The 21,078-nt window shown below is 45.8% G+C and overlaps 1 protein-coding gene across 1 annotated transcript in view; it reads right to left on the bottom strand.

The window, feature by feature from the left end:
* Positions 1 to 20,810, bottom strand: part of GPD1L (glycerol-3-phosphate dehydrogenase 1 like) — a 55,591-nt gene extending 34,781 nt beyond the window's left edge. Inside the window, exons 1-2 of the mRNA XM_020282322.2 lie at positions 20,570 to 20,810; positions 2,167 to 2,344 (exon numbers count right to left, since the gene is read on the bottom strand). Coding sequence (XP_020137911.1) covers positions 2,167 to 2,344; positions 20,570 to 20,616 — 225 coding nt within the window. The 5' untranslated portion in view covers positions 20,617 to 20,810. The remainder of the gene's footprint in view (positions 1 to 2,166; positions 2,345 to 20,569) is intronic.
* Positions 20,811 to 21,078: the final 268 nt, after the last annotated feature.

Below are 21,078 nucleotides of genomic sequence, written 5' to 3'. Positions count from 1 at the left end.
GGGGAAGTGCTGGCTCACCCTCGTTCAGTGACATGGAAGACAAAGTCATCACCAGAGAAAGTCATCACCATGTGGGAGGTGACAGATTCCGCAGGCTCAGGGATGAGTCCTCCGGGAACCCAGTCCCAACGGTGGCCCCTTGCTCTGTGACCTTGGACAAGTTCATTATTAGCCTTTCTGAGTCTCGGTTTTCTCCCCTGTATGATCAGAATCGTCATCACAATAGAAAAACGGATAGTAACAACCTAAGCGGATCATTGAGAGGATTAAATGAGACAATATATGTGCTGCTAACACAGTGCTTGACACCAACAAACACTATAACTAAAAGCCAAATAAAAATCTTCAGTAAGCTAGGCCCTTGTATCTCCAAATTTCCCCACATTTATTGGTTTATAAATCAGACTCCCCTGGCTCAACTCCCCGAAGAAAGCAAGGAGGTGTCTCTTATTTCTCTTTCTGTGGCCAGCCCCAGCATTGTGCCTTGTGCACATGGTACGGGCTCATGGGGTTTGAACACTGAATATATGTAGGAAAGGGTATTTCACTAACAAAGGAGATGAGTTTCTCAGGTTAACCATAGGAATCAGGAAGCCACAACCGTCCGGTTTTCAAACAGACTATGACAGAAAGCCACCCAAGGGTGAATCTGGCAAGTTCATAAATTCCACTCCAACAAGCAGCAGGGTACACCCTTTTCACTCCCCAAGCTCATTTCTTTTTTTCCCTCTGCAAGTCAGTAGAACAAGGTCATGCAACAACCTATATTTTTCTCTCCCAGACCTAATAAGCTTGAATTTTAAACTGTCAGTCTTACAATTTCCCATTTTCTTCTATCTCCTTCTGTAATTTAGGTCTTGACCCTGATTTTAATTACAGACCAGTGCATTAGCTGTCCTGGCAAGCTGATCACAGTTCTGTGCACTCAGAAAGAGTATGTCAGGAGCTACTTGGGGAACATGGACAGCTGAAGGCAAGGGTATTAGTTCCAGCTCGATGTGACCAGCATTTTGAATATCAAGGAAAAAGCCTATTATGCGCTGTATTGTGCCCCCCCCCCGTCCAAATTCATATGTTGAAGTCCTAACCCCCAGTACCTCAGGATATGACTGTATTTAGCTTTAAAGAGGTAGTTAATTTAAAATGATGGGCCAGATGCAGCGATTACAGGTGACTCACACCTGTAATCCTAGCACTCTGGGAGGCTAAGGCAGAGGATTGCTTGAGGTCAGGAGTTTGAGACCAGCCTGAGCAAGAGCAAGACTCCGTCTCTATCAAAAATAGAAAAATTATCTGTGTGTCATGGCACCCGCCTGTAGTCCCAGCTACTCAGGAGGCTGAGGTAGGAGGATTGCTTGAGCCCAGAAGTTTGAGGCTGCAGTGAGCTACGATGATGCCACTGTAGTCTACTCTGGGCAACAGAGTGAGACTCTGTCTCAAAAAAAAGAAAAAAAGAAAAGACTTCATTAGGGTGGGTCCTAATCCAACATGACTGCTATCTTTACAAGAGAAGATTATGACACAGACAGGTTTGGGGGGAAGGCCAAGTGAGGACACAAGTAGAAGATGATATCTACAAGCCAAGGAGAGAGGCCTCAGAAGAAATCAATCCTGCTGACACTTTGGTCTCAGATTTGAAGCCTCCAGAATTGTAAGAAAGGAAATTCCCAGTCTTTGGCACTGTGTTATGGCAGTGCTAGCAAACTAATACAAAGCCCATTCTCAGAGTTAGGAAAACCAAATCCAACCAACCTATTGGTAGTAGAAAGAAACTAGGGACCAGGCACAGTGGCTCACGCCTGTAATCCTAGCATTCTGGAAGGCCAGGGCAGGCGGATCATTTGAGCTCAGGAGTTTGAGACCAGCCTGGGCCAAGAGTGAGACCCCGTCTCCACCAAAAATAGAAAAAATTAGCTGGGCATGGTGGCACATGCCTGTAGTGCCACTCTGGAGGCTGAGGCAGAAGGATCGTTGAGCCTAGGAGTTTGAGATTGCTGTGAGCTAGGCTGACGCCACGGCACTCACTCTAGCCTGGGCAACAGAGTGAGACTGTCTCAAAAAAAAAAATTAAGAAACTAGGGAAAAGGGAAGAAACTTTCCCATTTCTAAGTCCCAAGTGCTGCTCAGCAAAATGAACCCAATGTATTTTTCACCCCTGGGTCTTACCACATTTTCTGGCAGCTTGTGTCCAGGAAGATATTTTACATTTTCATGGTCATTATTTATGATGTCTGTCAGTTTTCTCCCATTAACCGTTTCTTCAAAGACCCACATCTTGACCGTAGAGGAAAACTTCTGAAGTTTCTTGACATTATTACCAATTATTTTTGCAACAGCTGAACCCCTACAAAAGAAACACAGAAAAGAAAAAAATTGAACTCACTTGGGCAGAAGGAAAAAAAGCAATCGATTAAAATTCAGAAGACTTGCGTTTTGATTCTGATTCAAGCACTGAGCTTACTCAAGATGCCATAAGTCTCAGCCCTAAGCCATTTGCAACTTAGTTGTTTTCGCAGAAAACACCACCCCCTGTGATCAGGAAAGCCCCAGAATCTGGTACAATGTCAAAAAAAGCACCACTCCTTGAAAGTAGTAAGAATCAATATATCTCAGAAGACAGTGTCACAGGCAGAAGAGAAATCCACCTAAAAGCATGAAAATGACACAAGAGGGTTTTTGAAGGAGATTAAAATGTAGCTACTGTAAAATAAACCGCGTTCTGATGAACTGCAACAGGCCCAAGGCAGAATCACAATGGAAAGACAAGAACCCAAGTGGATTCCAGGAAAGGCGCAAAGTAAGAGCACCGGGCCCAGGTCACTGAGCTGTCTGCACCCCTCATCCCCCCACCAAGCAGGCACGCAGCCGACCTCTGGTGCCCAAGCTCCCTTTCTTCTGCATCTCTATTCCAGGAGCATGTTCAGGCGGTGGCTCAGTCTCCCACAGGCTTTCCTATAGGGGGGGGCGAATGCACCCTGACTTGTTAACACCCGTCCTCTGCACAGCAAAGCAGTCTGCAGCAAGTGGCTGCAGCACAGGTGGTGGGTGGGCCCGGGCATACCTGCACAGCTTACAGAATCCGCTGGCGGGGCCAGGGGTGGGCGTCTGATCCCAGCTGAGCCCGTCAGCTTCTCCCTCACCACTTCGAAGTGAAGCATAGCTTGTTTCTTAGACAACTTTACTGGTGCGAGGAGCAAATGAAAGAAGGTGGTTGCCCATTCAAGTGTTAGGGCACTTGTTGTTTCTTCTCACAATTATTATTCTCAAGACAGCTTGGAGAGATGGAGGAGGGGGTGATAACAGAAAAGAGGGCAGCCACGCAGATGCAGAAGAACATCTGAGATGTTTATGTTCACCCCCTGACAAATCTCAGCTATTCTAACCTGACTATAATTCACTTTCTATAATGTGCTTTAATAACCACAAAAATTCAAATAATTCTAACACAGATCACAATTATTTTCCCTTTCCTGAGATAGAATAGATAGACTAAAGTAGTGGTTCTCAGCTTTGCACACTGGAGTTACCTGGGAGATTTAAAACTCCTGAGTCCCAGGCTACACCCCAGACCAATGAAACTGGCACCTCTGCGTGGGGTCAGGCAACCCAGTGACTAGACGCACAGCCAGGGCTGAGAGCCACTGCTCTGCATGAGGATAGACAACGTTGATGCCTCCTCCAGCACGAAAGAATAGCTGTAAATATCAAGGCTCCGTGGCTGCACCTTCGAAATTCTTATTCTATGCCAGCAGGGCAGCTTATTAGATAAATGCCCATTAATCCACTTCTCCTCCTGACACTGTGTAGAAAGGAGGCACCTCCCTACGATCACTCTCACCTTTATTCTAATCTTGGAAATAGCTGCTCACATACTCACAGGGAGATGAGGCTCTGGCTCACAGTGTGCCCTGGCATCAAGTACTGTACACGCACACAAGGTCAGAGGGAACAAGCGTGATTCTGGGGGACTGAGCATCACCACCCGATGGGGACTATAAGACACTAGGAATCCGAATCTAGTAAATCAAGTGGGAAAATAAATCAGAGCCAAGAGGCCTCCTCCCCAGCTCTTCCTGGAATGCACTTGCTTCTCCCGTTAACAGCTGCTTCCTAAGGAAGCCAAGCATTTGCAACCAGACGCAAACCTGTAGTATTTGCTGAAATGAGTTAAGGACATTTAAGTGAACATTGGAACATAAGAATTAAGCCATTCTGGAAGGCCAAGGCGGGCGGATTGCTCCAGGTGAGTTCAAAACCAGCCTGAGCAAGAGTGAGACCCCATCTCTACTATAAATAGAAAGAAATTAAGTGGCCAACTAATAGATATAGAAAATATTAGCCAGGCATGGTGGCACATGCCTGTAGTCCCAGCTACTCGGGAGGCTGAGGCAGGAGGATTGCTTGAGCCCAGGAGATTGAGGTTGCTGTGAGCTAGGCTGACGCCACGGCACTCACTCTAGCCTGGGCAACAAAGTGAGACTCTGTCTCAAAAAAAAAAAAAAAGAAAAGAACTAAGCCCACCGGACCATGTCTGTACATCATTTAGAGTTCAATGGAGCTTAAAGTGACAGGACAAAAATAAGGAGAGGAAACTTCAGTTTTTACTCCTGTGGGTCATCAAGACTTCATCGTACCTCCTTCCCTGGTTACATCAATAACTTCATTCACTCATTTATTTGTCATCAAATATTTACCCAATACCTACTGTGTATAATGCACTGGGCTAGATGCTGGTGATACAACAGAAGAAAAGCAATATGTTCTTTGCTCTTAAAAGCTTACCACCCACCCAGAGAGATGAACAAGGTAAAGGCATTTGAAATTGTATGTGCCATAAGAGGTGGAGGAAAGTGGACATGTGGTTAGAAGGGTAAACTGTGGCAGACTTCAACACAGAGGACCCAGCTGCAATCCATGCTGATCCATGAGAAGGCTCCCACGTTCAACCTTCTGTTGAAAGAACCATGATGGAGGCCGGGCGCGGTGGCTCACGCCTGTAATCCTAGCACTCTGGGAGGCCGAGGCGGGCGCATTGCCCGAGGTCAGGAGTTCGAAACCAGCCTGAGCAAGAGCGAGACCCTGTCTCTACTATAAATAGAAAGAAATTAATTGGCCAACTAATAGATATAGAAAAAATTAGCCTGGCATGGTGGTGCATGCCTGTAGTCCCAGCTACTCAGGAGCCTGAGGCAAGAGGGTCACTTGAGCCCAGGAGTTTGAGGTTGCCGTGAGCTAGGCTGACGCCACGGCACTCACTCTAGCCTGGGCAACAAAGCGAGACTCTGTCTCAAAAAGAAAGAACCATGATGGACAGACCCCAGCCAGGGTGCAGGAAGAAGACAAAGGGATGGTGTTGAGAAAGACTGTCCTCCTGCTGAAAAGCAAAAAAGGCTTCTTAAATCAGGGCTGTAATCCTAGCACTCTGGGAGGCCAAGGCAGGATGACCACTTGAGGTCAGTAGTTCGAGACCAGCCTGAGCAACAGCAAGACCCCTGTCTCTACAAAAACTAGAAAAATCAGCCAGGCGTGGTGGCACACACCTGTAGTCTCAGCTACTCAAGAGCCTGAGGCAGAAGGATCCATTAAGCCCAGGAATTTGAAGTTGCAGTAAGCTCTGATGATGCCACTGCACTGTACTCAAGGTGACAGACTGAGACTCTGTCTCAAAAAAAAAAAAAAATCAGGACTAGGAAAAGCAGATACAGTAGAGCTTCCCACCCAATACTCAGCTAGCTGCGAACACATGAGTGAGCCCAGCCAACCCAAGAAGTCCCCAGCTGATCTGTAGATTCATTATAAGCAATAATAAATGCCCGTTATTTTAAGTAGGTAAGTTGGAGAAGGGTGGGCTGTTCCACAGCAACAGCTGATGGATGCACCAAACACAGCATATCTGAGGCAACTAGAGGTAACTCCAAGTAATTCTGGGCCAAGCTGCTGGATCTGCCACTCAGGAACTGGCAAAGGGGACGAGGGAGGCAGGTGGTCAGGGTTAAAGTAAGGACTGTGGTAGTAAATTCAAGGATGAACACAGAAAGGAGAGGAACAAAAAAATCCCAGTGCCTTAAGGCTTCATCTTGTTCTTTCTAAATAACTTACACAATAATTTTTTTTTTTTTTTGAAACCGGGACTTAAAACGGTATATTTTGGGTTTTTTTAACCTCTTAAATGGCACTACATGCATTTGTTACAAGTGTTACCTCTTCTGACCAATTGAAAGGAGCAGCTTCACTATCCTTGTGGATTCAAGAGAGTAACAGCAGCGTTTTGGAGGAATCTGAATGTTCTGAAAGCACCAGAATCTACTTGGAAGTAACATACCCTGTTGTAAAAAAATGTGACTGGCCAGCAGAGGGCCAGTCCAAAAACATGCATAGATATATTAGAACTGAGCTTACAAGTGCTGACTACAGTCCACAAAGGTGGTCTGTGTGTGAACCTGTCCTGGCTGGGGTCCCACGGCCACACTGGTGGAGCCCTCCACGTTTCGGCCGGTTACAGTGACACTGTACAAGCACAGTCAGGCACAGATCTTTCCGTTGCTAGGGCTGGTGTGACAGCCCTTTCCACACCTGGCCCAGCTCATCCATCTACGAATGATGGGTGGGGCAGATAACCTTCGAGGTCCCTTCTAGGTCTCTGATCCAATCCGGTGTTTCCCGAAGTGAGGAATGGGTGCTGGGTACCCCAAATGGCTGATGCTACCCACACACATGGCACCAGATGACTCCGTTCAACTCCTGCAGTCCTGAGGGAGTGCCGAATGTCTCATTTGAGTGCCAGTGTGTTCTTACCATCTCACCAGCATGTGCTAATTCCCCTTCTTCACAAAGTATGAAGAGGCCTCAGCCTCTGAGCCTTGGCAGAGGGTAGTATCTGGCAAGGATTTTATAACACTGTTTTGTTTGCATTCTACTGGGTTTTGTTGTTGTTGCCTTCAATTTGCGGTATTTAACATAGTGACACAAAGTTTTCTTTTACAGTAGACTTTCTACAGGTATGAAGTAGATAGAGCCAAAACCATAAGGGTGCTGCCTGCCTGATGTCTGCTTAATTCTATCCAAACCCTTCATCTTGCAGATGAAGGCACATGAGACTGAGAGGCCCTCTGACCGTGCACCCCACAACCAGGTATGGCCTCCACCTGGGCCTGACCTTGGGAGGGGAGAAGGGAGCCTTCTAGGCAGAAAGGAAGCCTTGGAGGAAAGGTCAGAAACTGGTGGTGGCATAAGTAGGGGCTCAGGTCTGCTGACGGCCAGTCACGGATGTATACAATCACATCTCCCACAAAATCATTAAGTATCTTAATAAAGTCTCAACCTAAAATAATTGAAAAGTCAAAATCTAGTTTAAAGAGAGTTTATTTAAGCGCAACATTGATGATGGGCCGCCCAGAAGCACAGATTCTAAACAATGGAAGTCAGTGTTCCAAAGTGTAGACGCTTGGGGTTGTGTATATAGATAGACAAAGCTTAGAGAATTTTAACAGAATTTCAATACCTTTCTATGGAAGGCTTAATGCATAGTTACAATGAGCTGATTCGTTAAGGTGCTGTTTTTCTTTTGGGAAAGATACAGTTAACATTCCACACTGAAAATGTAACTGACCTGTGTTCTCTGGTGCCATCTGGTCTGAGCTAGGTACAGGACAATAAAGGAGGCAGTTAATCTATAACAGTATCAGTGACTGAAAGGGGGAGAGGTCTGCTCTCTAGTCTCTCTCAGTCATTTACAGAACAAGAACAATAAAGAAAAGAGTTAAGCTATATCTAAGAAGCAGAACTGCAAACGTACTACATGACTTATTCTCCAGGGCTTAACTTCCCCACTGTCAGAATAAACAGAGGGTCCTGAAATTTTATTTTCTTTTTACAAGTCTTAGGCCTCAAAATATACACTAATTCATAAATCCTGCAATGCTCTGCAAATAAATAAAAGAGACTTGCATGGATGTGTACTTGACATAAGAGCTCATTTAATCTTTACAGTAGCCCACAAGAGAGGTACACATTATCCCCATTTTACAGATAACAAAATTGAGGCCCAAAGAGCATAAAGAAGTTACCTAAGTCATGCTGTCCGTCTAGAGCCAGCTGTTCAAACCCAGATCTGTCCATTTCCAAAGCCCACTACTTTTTGATAGTTTTGTATTATTTGCCCTGGTGTAGAACAGAATCATTTTTTGAAAATACATGTTAAGCACCCATGGAAGTTCAGAGACCATGCTGGGTGCATGGGATACAGGGGAATAAAAGCAGACAAGTCCCTGTCCCCAAGGAGATTAAGAAATGTCACTGTGCCACAGCGACCACTGATTTGGCCAGGCAGGTGACACAATGGCATTTGGTGATGATGTCAGGGAAAGCTGGAAGGAAGTGCGGCCAGGGTTGAACTCTGAAGGTTGAGTGGGTCCCGCTGGGGAGGGGGTTGGGAAGCCTTCCAGGCATACCAAAGCCACCCAGGCAAAGCTCAGCAATAACAGCAACAGTGAGGACATGCAGACTATCCCCTACTGTGACAAAGAAAAGGCTCTGATTCCATCTAGAACCAACACTTCCAGGGAGGAAGGAAAAGAAAGAGGAGAGGAGAGTTTAAGCTAAGCAGAGGAGGAGAAAAGTGGACGGGGACAGGGAGGTTAGGGAAGGAGGGAAGAGGAAAGAACAGGGAGGGAGAGGAGAGGATCTCTTGGGCAGGGGAAGATGGCAGGAGGGAGCAAGAGGCAGGCAAAGGGCGGGCTGGGCAGAAACTGCATTGATTAAGTGATACCAGGTGCCGGGCCCTGTTTGCAATACTTTAACCCACATTATGTGTTTTAAGCCTCAACAGCCCTCTGAGGTCGGTACTAATTACTACTCCTATTTACATGAAGAAACTGAAGCCTGGAGATCACACAGGTGGTTGGTGGAGGAATAGAGATTCCCACTGTAGGCTGCGTCTTCACTGCTCTGCTCCCCGGGTCCCACCTACTGCAGGTCCTAATCCCACACTCAGCAACCCCCTCCCCCCACCTCAGCTAGCCTTCTCGCCTCTTCCTCTCTAAAAACGTTTCATATTTAATTAGGCTGGGATGTGCTGTATCAGCCAAGGAATGGCCACCTGTCAAATCAGGCCCAAACCCAACAGAATTTCAGAGGTCCATGCTCCTTCATGGGGTGCAGAATCTTTGGGGGCCAGGAAGGACCCTACAATCTATCGCTTTTTTACTAAAGAGGAAACTGAGGTCCTAAGAAGGACTCAACAGATTCTCCACATTCTGTGCCTATATCTCTCTTCCAGAGCTGATCTCGGCTATGGTTCCAAGGGCAAGAGAGTGGTCAGTTTTGGTTTAAATAACATGTAGTTTTTCACTCATACATGAAAAAAGTAAAAACAATTATGAATAATCTCACCATCCAGGGAAAACCACTGTTACCATTCTGTGTAATTCTTTGCAGTTAAAGGGCTTTTAAAGAACAATCAAATGCCAGAGTATTAGATGCAAATGTAAAAAAAAATGAAGCATTTTAAAAATAGATTTGACTTGGTGAATGTTTATTTGATCTCTACATAGGGAAGCTTTCTAAGCTTAAAATCAAAGGAAGAAACCACAGAGAAAAAAAGATCAATGAGAACAACTTCACTTAAAGAGAGGGGAGATTAAAAAAAAAAAAGCTTTCTATTTATTAAAATTCAAACCACAGAGGAAAATGCTTATGATAGAATGTTACATTCAACAAGAAGCAGAATGCAAAATCGTACATCCCATGTGATCAGTTGCAATTAACAAACACATACCACCTCAGACCTACCGGGATGGCTACTACCAAAAACACAGCAAATGACAAGTGTTGATGAGGATGTGGAGAAATCAGAATCCTTGTGCACTGTTGGTGGGATTGTAAAAATATTGCAGCTGCCGTGGAAAACTGTATGGCAGTTCCACAAAAAAATTAAAAATGGAACTACCATAGAATCCAGCAATTCCGCTTTTTGGGTATATACCCACAAGAATTGAAAGCAGGGTATCAGATACTTGTACACCCACGTTTATAGCAGCACTATTAACAATAGTCAAACAGTGGAAGTGACCCATCAACCAATGAATAAATAAATAAAATGTGGTCTGTACATACAATGGGATATTATTCAGCCTTAAAAAGGAAATTTTGACACATGCCACAACATGGATGAACCTTGAAGACATTAAGCCAGACGCAGACTTATATGAAATACCTAGAGTAGTTAAATTCACAGAGACAGAAGGGTGGCTACTGGAGACTGGGGGAAGGTGGAATGAACAATTGTTCTTTAATGAATACACAGTTTCAGTTTCATGAATACAAGCTGAAAAGAAATCTGGAGATTGGTTGAACAATGTGAATGTGCAATGTGAATGTAGTTTACTGAACCGTACACAAAAATGGCTAAGAAGGTAAATTTTATGTTATGTGTATTTTATCAACAAAACACAAACATATAGAAAAGGGACTGCAAGAAGACACACAAGAACTAGCATAGGGCCTGATCTGTGGTCAGGTCCTCCTCACAGGGTAGTTCATGGACAGCAGCGAAAGCTTCCCTGGGGGCTTGTTAGAAATGCTGAACCTCAGACCCCATCCAAGACCTGCTGAGTCAGAATCTGCACGTTAGCACGATCCCCAAAGATTCACATGCACGTTTAACTGGAGAAGTGTGGGTATGGCAGATGCTCAAGAAACATTTGTTGAGTGAATACATCACTTTCTTGTTGGTAAGATTACAAGCAAATGCTATTATATTCTTCATACTTTCCTACATCTTCCAAATTTTCCATGCATTAAGTTTGTTTTCATTCTGATTATAAATGATTCTCATCTTTTTGGATATTTTAACAGACCCCAAATCCAAAGCAGACAAATTTCGGCAAGTCCTAAGGCCTGTTAGCCAACCAGAAACTAGAAACTCTGGAGGTAACTGACATCCACAGTTACTTCCTCTGCCTCATTTTAGACAATACTTATTTGCATGTTTTTTCAGGTCAGCCAAACAGGAGCAGTTTTGGGTGGGACATACCTCTATCAGCCTGCTGTAAAATGTCTGCCCATGACCTGGTTTGCCATGCTATCAACCCCACACCATGGGAAAAATGCTCACCCAAGTGAATGGGGTCAGTATTTATATCACAATCAAAGGTATAGACAGAAAACACGTGCTTCCTCCCCACCCCCCCACCACCCTACCACCCCCACCCTCCTACCCCCGCCAGCTCAGGAGAGCAACCTACAGGGTTCCAGAGGACGTCTAAGCCCATGGTCTTGAATTGCCTTTAAGGACCACCACTCTTAAGCAAGGATGGCAGAGAATCAATCTGTCCCTGGTGCTTCAAACAAGCATATTCTACATCCCAACCCAAGCTTTTGGGATAAATGCACTTTGAGGCCTTTCTATTAATAATGGGAAAGAACCATGCAAATTCTAATAGCCACTTAGCACCTGCTCTCTGTTGACACAATAACTGAAAGACTACACGCCTGTGAGAATCACTGGAAACCATTTGCAAACATGCACAAGAGTCTCAATGATGCAAAATCTCAGCTTTCAAACCTGAGCTCTACCCTGGACATGCTACATAATTCAGAGTAAACAAACCTCTTTTCTGCTCATATTTCTATCCCCTCTACAGCTATGGAATGCCACCCTCCACCTTCCCAATACTTATTACAGAGTGAAAACTGACATAAGAAATCATGGCTATTTTCTGCCATTAATTTACAATCATAGATGGAAAAACAGTAAAAAAAAATTTATAATTTTAAAAAAATAATAAAAGAAATAAATAAAAAGAAATCATGGCCAAGTCTCTTCTCATGTATCATTAATAGTTCTGGCTTCTCCTGGCAGATTTGCAGATGGATAAATATAAGGCTATTCACTGCAGGGCTGTTAATATCCATCAATAATGTCTATCAAGAGGGAACGGACTAAACAAAAGTATATACATACCCAGAAATACTATACAAAAAAGACTGAAGAGGAGCCGGGCGTGGTGGCTCATGCCTATAATCCTAGCACTCTGGGAGGCCAAGGTGGGCAAAATGCTCAAGGTCAGGAGTCTGAAACCAGCCTGAGCGAGACCCCGTCTCTACCAAAAATAGAAATTAATTGACCAACTAAAAATATATATACAAAAAATTAGCCAGGCATGGTGGCTCACGCCTGTAGTCCCAGCTACTCAGGAGGCTGAGGCAGTAGGATCGCTTGAGCCCAGGAGTTTGAGGTAGCCATATTTCAAGTGGGTAGGAAGGCATGGATGTTCAGCTAGTCCACTACTTAGTAGATGTATAACCTGAACACAGTACATAACTTCTGTAAGCTCAGCCTCCTAATCTGTAAAATAAGGATGAAGACAATACAGTTCCTCAGCATGTGAGGATTAACTGAGATAATACAAAAAGTGCTTAGAATGCCTGGCTTATGTTAGTCCTTATTACTGAATCTGATATTTGTGCAGCTGTGGGCCACAGCTGAGCATGAGCTGGCTGTGTCAGGCAGGGCCTCATGGATGGGCTCTACTTTGGCAGAAGTAATTAGTCCCACTGGTAGAAACTTAAATATTATTAGTAGTAAATTAGTCCAAGATAGATGCTGCCAGTCTCCACCCCATTCCTTACCCTAGCTTGCCATCATAGATTATAGCACCCTTTTCTGCCAAAGCCACTCTCTTCCTCAGAATCCTTCTCAACACAGAACTCTGTGAAGCCACCACAAATCAACTAGAGTCAGTGCTTGAAATGAAATCTATTGCCATCATTGCTGGTCTTGGTTCTGAGGATCAGATATGTTACCCAAATTCACAAGAGTTCATAAGCAGGTTACCATAGATTTGTTGTTTAAAACAAGATCCTTTTGAGAATAAAATGGTATGCTATTAACAATTAGACTGGGACAAATGTAAAACACTATCCCAGGCAAATACGAATGCTTAGTCACCTAATTATATGTGATAATGCAAATTTATCAATAATAATTTTTTTTTTTTTTTTGAGACAGAGTCTCACTCTGTTGCCTGGACTAGGGTGCCATGGCGTCAGCCTAGCTCACAGCAGCCTCAAACTCCTGGGCTCAAGTGATCCTGCTGCCTCAGCCTCCCGAGTAAACTGGGACTACAGGCATGCACCACCATGCCCGGCTAACTTTTTCTGTATATTTTTAGTTGGCCAATTAATTTCTTTCTATTTATAGTAGAGACAGGGTCTCGCTCTTGCTCAGGCTGGTTTCTTACTCCTGATCTTGATCTTGAACTCTGCCCACCTCGGCCTCCCAGAGTGCTAGGATTACAGGCATGAGCCACCGTACCCGGCCTATCAATAATAATTTTTAACACTTATATACCATCTTAGAGTTTTCAAAGTATTTGCATATGTAGAATCTCAACAGACATCCCACAAGGCTGGGAACCAAGGAGTCCAGTCTATGCAAGGCACTTCCTATCACTGGGTAGTTCCACTTAAGAGACTCAAGTTATAAAAGTTCAATCTAATTTTACACAAAAGGGGGTTAGATGCTTGAAGATATATCCATCAAGCTGGAATAGCGACATGAATTACTCATTTCATCCTGGGGATATATTTCTGTCCAGATGGTCCGTGTTAGGGTCATTAGGTTAGAGTTCTTCTCCAGAGATAAAGAAATACAAAATCTAATCCTTTGGTTCTTTGTTGCCTATAACCTATGTGAACCACTTCCTTTATTCAGCACTTGAAAAAACAGGTAAAGACCACCCAAATGATGAGGAAATAGTTTCCTTAGGACTCACATGTGCCCCTTGGGAAGCACGCTGTAATGAGAATGAGAAGGTGTGTTACTATCTAGGACAGTGTCTCTCACACTGAGAATTATGCACATACTAAAAGAAATGAAACATCAGCCTGAAGAATCTTAAATTTAAGTACAAGAAGAAAAAAAAAAAAAGAAATGAAACAGAGGAGAAAAAAATATCAGAGTTCGTCCCTCATAGTAACATTTCCTACTGTGAAACATTTGTTTCAGGTTGGATGTGAAGTGTCTTGGGCGGTGATATAAATTGTTATGTCAGTTAGTTGCAAGTCAAAAAGTTTAAAGCTACTGATTTAGGAGAATATGAATCTCCTGAATTCACGGACTAGAAAAACATCCGGCCTCATTCACACAAAAGCTTGCAAAGTGCTCATTACATGCATTAAGGTTTGCCTTCTCCTGCTCTTGTTGGACTCCAGACGCCACACGGAGAAGCCCAAGCTAGCCTGCTGAAGGATGAGAGACACGTGGCCCGGTCACTCCTGTCACCCTGGCTGAAGTCTGCCCACAGCCAGACATGTGAAGGGGGCCATCTAGGACACAGAGTCCCCCACCAGCTGACTGCAGCCATATGAGTGAGCCCAGGCTAGACCAGCAGAACACCTGCCCAGCTTAGCCAGCCCGAATTGTTAACCCCCAGAATTATAAGCTAATACATGATTGCTGTCTGAAGCCACTAAGTTTTGGGGTAGATTGTTAGGCGGCAATAATCGATTGAGTCCCCCGCTTCTAAGTGTGGAAGACACTGAGCCCCAAGGCAAAATGACAGCAAAGTGTCGCCAGTGTAACCTGAAGGGAGATGAGAAGACTTCTGGCACGCTGAGCTTTGTTCAATCTGGCATGCTGAGCTTAGTTCTTGACAATCTGGCATGCTGAGCTTAGTTCTCGACATTACTAAGAGTAGGGGTGGGAGTTAGGGAGGAAAGGAAAAGAAGGATGATTCGGATGCTAAGGACCCCAGAAACCACCGCCCACTTGTCACCATTAAGGGACTTGGGGATGATACTTGGCCTGCCACAGAGAATATTTAGTGGACATGTGACTTTTCTATCCAAAGGGATGTGTCTTAGAAAAGAGTAGGCTCTCTCAGGTGTTACTCTGAAATTAACAGGTTAAAAGCTGGAGGTGACAGATTTTTAGCTTAAAAATAAGATTTTTCTAACAATCTGCTATGTTAATTTTAAGACCAGTTGCCTTAAAAATAGTCAACTACAATCACCTGTCATGTCTAAGGGAGAAGGGGTGATTGCTATGGAGTAAACTGAACACGATGATTTTTTTAAATTTAAATTTTTCTTTGCGAATCTCTATCTGAGATGAAATGCATGATGATTTTTTTTTTTTTTTTTTTTTTGAGACAGAGTTTCGCTTTGTTGCCTAGGCTAGAGTGAGTGCCATGGCGTCAGCCTAGCTCACAGCAACCTCAATCTCCTGGCTCAAGCAATCCTTCTGCCTTAGCCTCCCGAGTAGCTGGGACTACAGGCATGCGCCACCATGCCCAGCTAATTTTTTATATATATATATATTAGTTGGCCAATTAATTTCTTTCTATTTTTATAGTAGAGACGGGGTCTCGCTCTTGTTCAGGCTGGTTTCGAACTCCTGACCTCGAGCAATCCGCCCGCCTCGGCCTCCCAGAGAGCTAGGATTACAGGCGTGAGCCACCACGCCCGGCCTGCATGATGATTTTTAAGGCCTCATTTCAATTTTATTTCTTGTAAGTGGAATATTAAACTTTCATTGGGAGGGTAGGTACTCAATATTTTTATGACAATGAGATTTGTCCTCATGTAAAAGTATGCTTCTCACTGAAAATGGTAAGAATTTATAGAAACATGGTGTTGGAGTCAGAGGATCTGGGTTTCAACCCAGGTCCTTGCTTTGACCTTGAGCAAGTTTTCTCTAAACCTCAGCTATGTCACCTAAAATAGGGATAACAATAGTACCACACGGGTCTGTTCTGAGGTTTAAATGAAATAACACATGTACCTGACACACAGACAAGGATCAATGAGTGGCAGCTGTTATAATAATTCTCCCTCTTTAGGGAGAGGAGGAAGTAGAAGAGAAGAATGAAGAAAGAGGTGAGTGAGGGTGAAGAAGTGAAAAGATCAAGATACAAAAACTGAGAGCTCTGGACTCATTCCTACAATAGTACTCATGATTTTTATACTGAGCAGGTGGAGGAGGTAAAGGAAACAGGTGATTCAATATGACTTTTTTTTTTTTTAATTGTACAGACTTTCTCACCCTAGCCCGCACAGCAACTCTGAATCTCTTCCCAGTTCAGCTCTAGGCTACATCCCATGGTTAAACTCTCCCTCCTGCCTCCAAGGCAGAGGTGTATCAGTGCTGCCTAGCAACGGGAAGGGATTATTTCTGACCACAGAGGAGCTAAATTACAGTCCCTCAAACTGTTGCTGAGCTCTCTGAGCGGCAAAGAATCACGACAAACACTAGAGAAGCACAAATAAAAGGGTGCTCAAGGTGGACAAAGAGCCAGAGCATTGCATTCAGCTGGTTCCAAGAGACCCCCCTAAAAAGACAGAGTCACATGTCCAGCTTCAGTCATCATTGCAAAGTGGGCCAAAGCACTCCCTAACCTTCAGTCTCGAAGTTTCGGGCTGTGGGATGATGTAAAAACAAGTGCAACAGATAAGCAACTTCCAGGAAAACTCCACTAGCTGCCTATCAGTCATCTCCTTGTCCTTTGTCTTTTCTCCCATCCTCTGCATCTACCCCTGGGCCAAACCCCAATCCGGTCCATTTAGTGACAGCTCTGGTCAAGGATGATGAAACTAATAAGAGCAGCTGACTTTTATTCAATGCTAGTCACCATGCACTTTCCCTGGATCAACTCATTTAATCCTAATCAAAATCCTAGACAGCAGGTATCAATATTATAAGCAATGATTCTGAGAGAGAAGCAATTTGTCCAAGGCCTCAGAGCTGCCAAGTGGGGGACCTGGACAGAAATCCAGGGAGTTACCTTTCCCAAGTGTCTCCTCATGCCACTGCTCCATCCTGCCCCCAAAGGAGGTTTGGGATGTTTCTGCACATATATATATATACTCCCTACCACGGGTATGGCTATAAATACAGCCCTGAAGTTTTAGCTCTAGAGCTGTATTTTGCTCTCTGTCTGGGTGATCTTCCCAAAGTGCTGGCAAACAAACAAAAATTTTTGTTTCATCTTTGGAGGAACCTGAGAAGCTTTTGCTGTTTTCCTGAGTCACAAGTCACAGGGCCAGGAAAAGTCATGCCAAGTTAGGAAGACCCTCCCTGCCCCACCAGCAGAGGGTAGCACAGCAGGGCTCAGCTGGGTGCACGAGGGCCCCTCCTCCGGCCTCTCTCTGACCTGTCTGGCAGAAGTTTCACCAAAGGATGGGACCAAGGACACGTTATACAACTTGTTTACTTTTCTGCCCAGGTCCTTCCTGGCTGAAACTCCCTGGAAAGCCAGCTAGATTCAGTATTCTGGTAACCGGATTGCAACTGATGACAGTTGACATGAGGTTACCACTCAGTGTGAGAGTTCTATCTACCTCTTAGCTATGAGCTTATGTATGACCACACCTTTATTTACACAAGCACACTGAGCTTCCTCCAAGTCTCAAGTGTAAATATTACATAAGCAACTTTACATTGCAGAGGTGAGGATTAGATTTGGAAGGGTAGGTCCAGATCTTAGTAACCTGTTTTTTTTTTTTTTTGAGACAGAGTCTTGCTTTGTTGCCCAGGCTAGAGTGAGTGCCGTGGGTGGCGTCAGCCTAGCTCACAGCAACCTCAATCTCCTGGGCTCAAGTGATCCTTCTGCCTCAGCCTCCCGGGTAGCTGGGACTACAGGCATGCGCCACCATGCCCGGCTAATTTTTTATATATATATCAGTTGGCCAATTAATTTCTTTCTATTTATAGTAGAGACGGGGTCTCGCTCTTGCTCAGGCTGGTTTTGAACTCCTGACCTTGAGCAATCCGCCCGCCTCGGCCTCCCAAGAGCTAGGATTACAGGCGTGAGCCACAGCGCCCGGCCAAGTAATCTGTTTTAAAATTAGCAAAAGTCTGAATTCCCTTAGGGAAAAATGTCTCACCCTAAGGGAGTATGATTCAGCAAGTCTAGCCTCAGTGGTAATTTGGATTCAAGTAGTCTTAGGACCACACTTTAAGAAACATTATTTAAAATGTAAAGCCTAATCTTGGAACATATATTCCATTCCACTTTGTATTTCTTCTGATCTTATCTTCCAAGCCCTCATCTATCTCACTCTAAAGATACATTGCTTAAGGGCAGGGATTGTGTCCAGCTAGGTCTGTTTCTCTGCTTAGACTACAGTATCTACACCAGGTAACAGTCCAATGTCTACTGACCAGAGCTGAATATGCCTTTGGGGCCTCTCCATGTTGTCTGCAGTTCCTAAATCCCTCAGTCTCCCTGGGGAGGTCGTGATCCTCTCTCTAGTACTGGAGTGGCTCTGCATCCACGGTAGTAGCAGAGAAGCCAACAACTGTTCCCGTCTGATCCCATAATTAATGGAGCTAGGCAGCCAGCCCAAACCATCGGCACATTTCTCAATTGCTGTTTCAGTGTCACTGGCTAAGTTCTACTCTATTTCCCTGGGCTGGCATGGGCCAAGAAAGCAGAGAAGTACATCACAGTGGAGATGCTGTGGGCAGGCAGCCAAATCCCAGTGGAAGGGGCAGGAGGTTCACTTCAGTATTCGTGCTCCAGGCCCAAATTCAGCGTGGCAAAGCTGTGCTACTTCTACTGCACCTTGCAAACTAGGAAAAAGGGCTGTCATCTGTGGACTTTTACAGAAAAGGAAACTAATGTTTAAAGAACATGTGCTAAAATGGGTGCTTTTCCAGTGGCAAGGCCAACAGAGCAGCTGACATCTCACGCAAGTGACCTTGGGATCAAAACTGGCAAAGCCAAGCTGGAAGTTCAAATGAAGCTATGCAGCCAACAGGTACCAACTCCATTAAACACTGTGTAGAACATTTTGTTGGTGGTCAAAAACCAAAGAACCCAGCTTACAGAAAAGTACACAACACACTACTATTTGTAGGGCAGAGGGCAAAAGGAATATGCATGTGTAACATTCACTTGCACTAGCCTGGAATTCTTCCAGAAAAGACAGAAGAAATGAATAACAATGGTTTTCCTTAGGAGGTACCTGGGGGACAAATGTGGACAGGAGATGGTTCACTGTTTTTGGTACTTTTTTGTTTTTTAAACCATATTAATGTATTACCTAACCAAATATAATTACAGTTTTAAAAATTAGTTTTCAAGGCTGGTGCGCCTGTAATCCTAGCACTCTGGGATGCCAAGGCAGGAGGATTGCTTGAGCTCAGGAGTTCGAGACCAGCCTGAGCAAGAGTGAGACCCCCATCTCTACTAGAAAAATAGAGAGAAATTAGCTGGACAACTAAAAATATGTAGAAAAAATTAGCCCATCTACTTGGGAGCCTGAGGCAGGAGGATCGCTTAAGCCCAGGAGTTTGAGGTTGCTGTGAGCTAGGCTGATGCCACACACTCTAAGCCCAGGCAACAGAGACTCTGTCTCAAAAAAAAAAAAAAAAAAAAAAAATTAGTTTTCAGACATTCATTTAGTATTTTCTTGGCATATGCCAGGCACTAGGGTAGGTTAGATGCTATCCTCAAGAGCTGAGTAGAGAGGAATGAAGATATAATCAGATAATATAATGCAGTGATAGAGCACAGGAAAAAGCTGCTGGTGTTACTGGCATGGAAAAGTGGAGAACCAGGTAAGGTTTCCTCCAAGTACTTTCTGGGCCAAGTCCTAAAGGAGTAGGACTAAGACCCAATACCTAGCACCAACTGCTGCAGCACTCCTGGAAGCCTGAACTGTGATGCGTGTCAGGCCACAGAACACAGGCAAATGGAAGCAATGAAAGGGCACATGATTCTCAATTATTCTCTACCAGTCCCTCAGGTGTGGGGAGAAAGAGTGCACAGCAATGGAAAAAATCTTGGAAATACCAGATGCTACACTCTGCGCACCCCATCCCCCAAATTCATCCAAACACATCTCTGAATCCCACTGTCTTAAGTTTGATAAGGGGTATTAAAAGGGGTATTAAAAGACATTTGTAAAGTGCTTTATAAATGCTAAAGTCAAATAAAGCCCAGTGAAGATGCAACGCTTCGCAAACATCTCCCAGAGGAGAATTCTCAACGCTCCTGGGGGAACGGCCTGTTGAAACTTGAGTTTTCTTCCTGACAACAACCTTGCTAAAATACCGGACGCATCAGAAGCGGGGACAAGACAGACACCTTGAAGGGCAGCGCCCACGACCTGGGCAGCAAGTGCTCTTTAGCGCTCTCTGCCTCGGTTTCCCCAACACCGGAACTAGAGCAAGAATGCATGCTCGAGCTTCCTTCCATTCCTCGACCGGGCGATGGGCCGTGGGGAGTGGAGAACGCCTTTGGGGTGTCGTGCAAAACGCCCGGGCGTGGCGAGCAGGTGGCCTCCGTGCGCCCGCCGCGCGGTAACCAGGGCGCAGACAGGTGCTGGCCGGCACGCCGTGCCCTCTCTCCGCGCCGTCCCCGGTGGGCAGGCGAGCTCAGCGCCACCCGCGCGAGTGCCTGGGCGCAGCCTGGCCGGGCGCGCGGTGCCCAGCCTGGCCGCAAGGTCGCCCACCCCACCTCCCTGCGCGCGGTGCCCGGTGCCCATGCCGCTGCCGGGACGCGCGCGGCCCTCGCCCCCCCAGGAGAGGGGCTTCCTGGAGGCGGAGCCCGCCGTCGCTCACCAGTTCCCCGAGCCCACGATGCACACTTTCAGGGGCGCCGCTGCCATGGCCGGGCCGAACGCAGCAGCCAGAGCCGTGCCTCCCGGGCCGGCCGCCTACCTCCGCCTGCTCGGTTTTGCTCGCAGCGGCTGGCGGCGGCCCCGCCCCGCGCGCCTCTCCGCCAATGGCCGGGGCCACCCCCGCCCGGGCGCCCCAGGCCACAGCTGACAGCCGGGGCCGGCCAGCTCCGCCACTCCCAAGAGCCACTGCGCACGCCCGGCCCGGCCGGCCTCCCGCTCGCTGCGGCTCCGCCCCACCCCTGCTCGAGGCATGTCGGGACGTGTAGTCCATACCCCGTGTGGCCCGGCGCCCTCGGACAGCAGCTCCGGCCGCGCCGCGTGCAGGCCGGGGTCATTCGCTGCGCAAAGCTCGCGCTCCCGGAGCCGCAGGCTGCACTTGACCTTCGCGGGCAGAGCGGGCCTGGCCCAGCTCGAGGTGGCGCACGCTGCGCGCTCCCTTTTCCCAGCGCG

This window comes from Microcebus murinus, chromosome 1 (assembly GCF_040939455.1).
Source record: "Microcebus murinus isolate Inina chromosome 1, M.murinus_Inina_mat1.0, whole genome shotgun sequence".
Lineage (NCBI taxonomy): Eukaryota > Metazoa > Chordata > Mammalia > Primates > Cheirogaleidae > Microcebus > Microcebus murinus.
The sequence above is the reverse complement of the archived record's forward strand: the minus strand, read 5'-3'. Positions and strand labels throughout refer to the sequence as shown.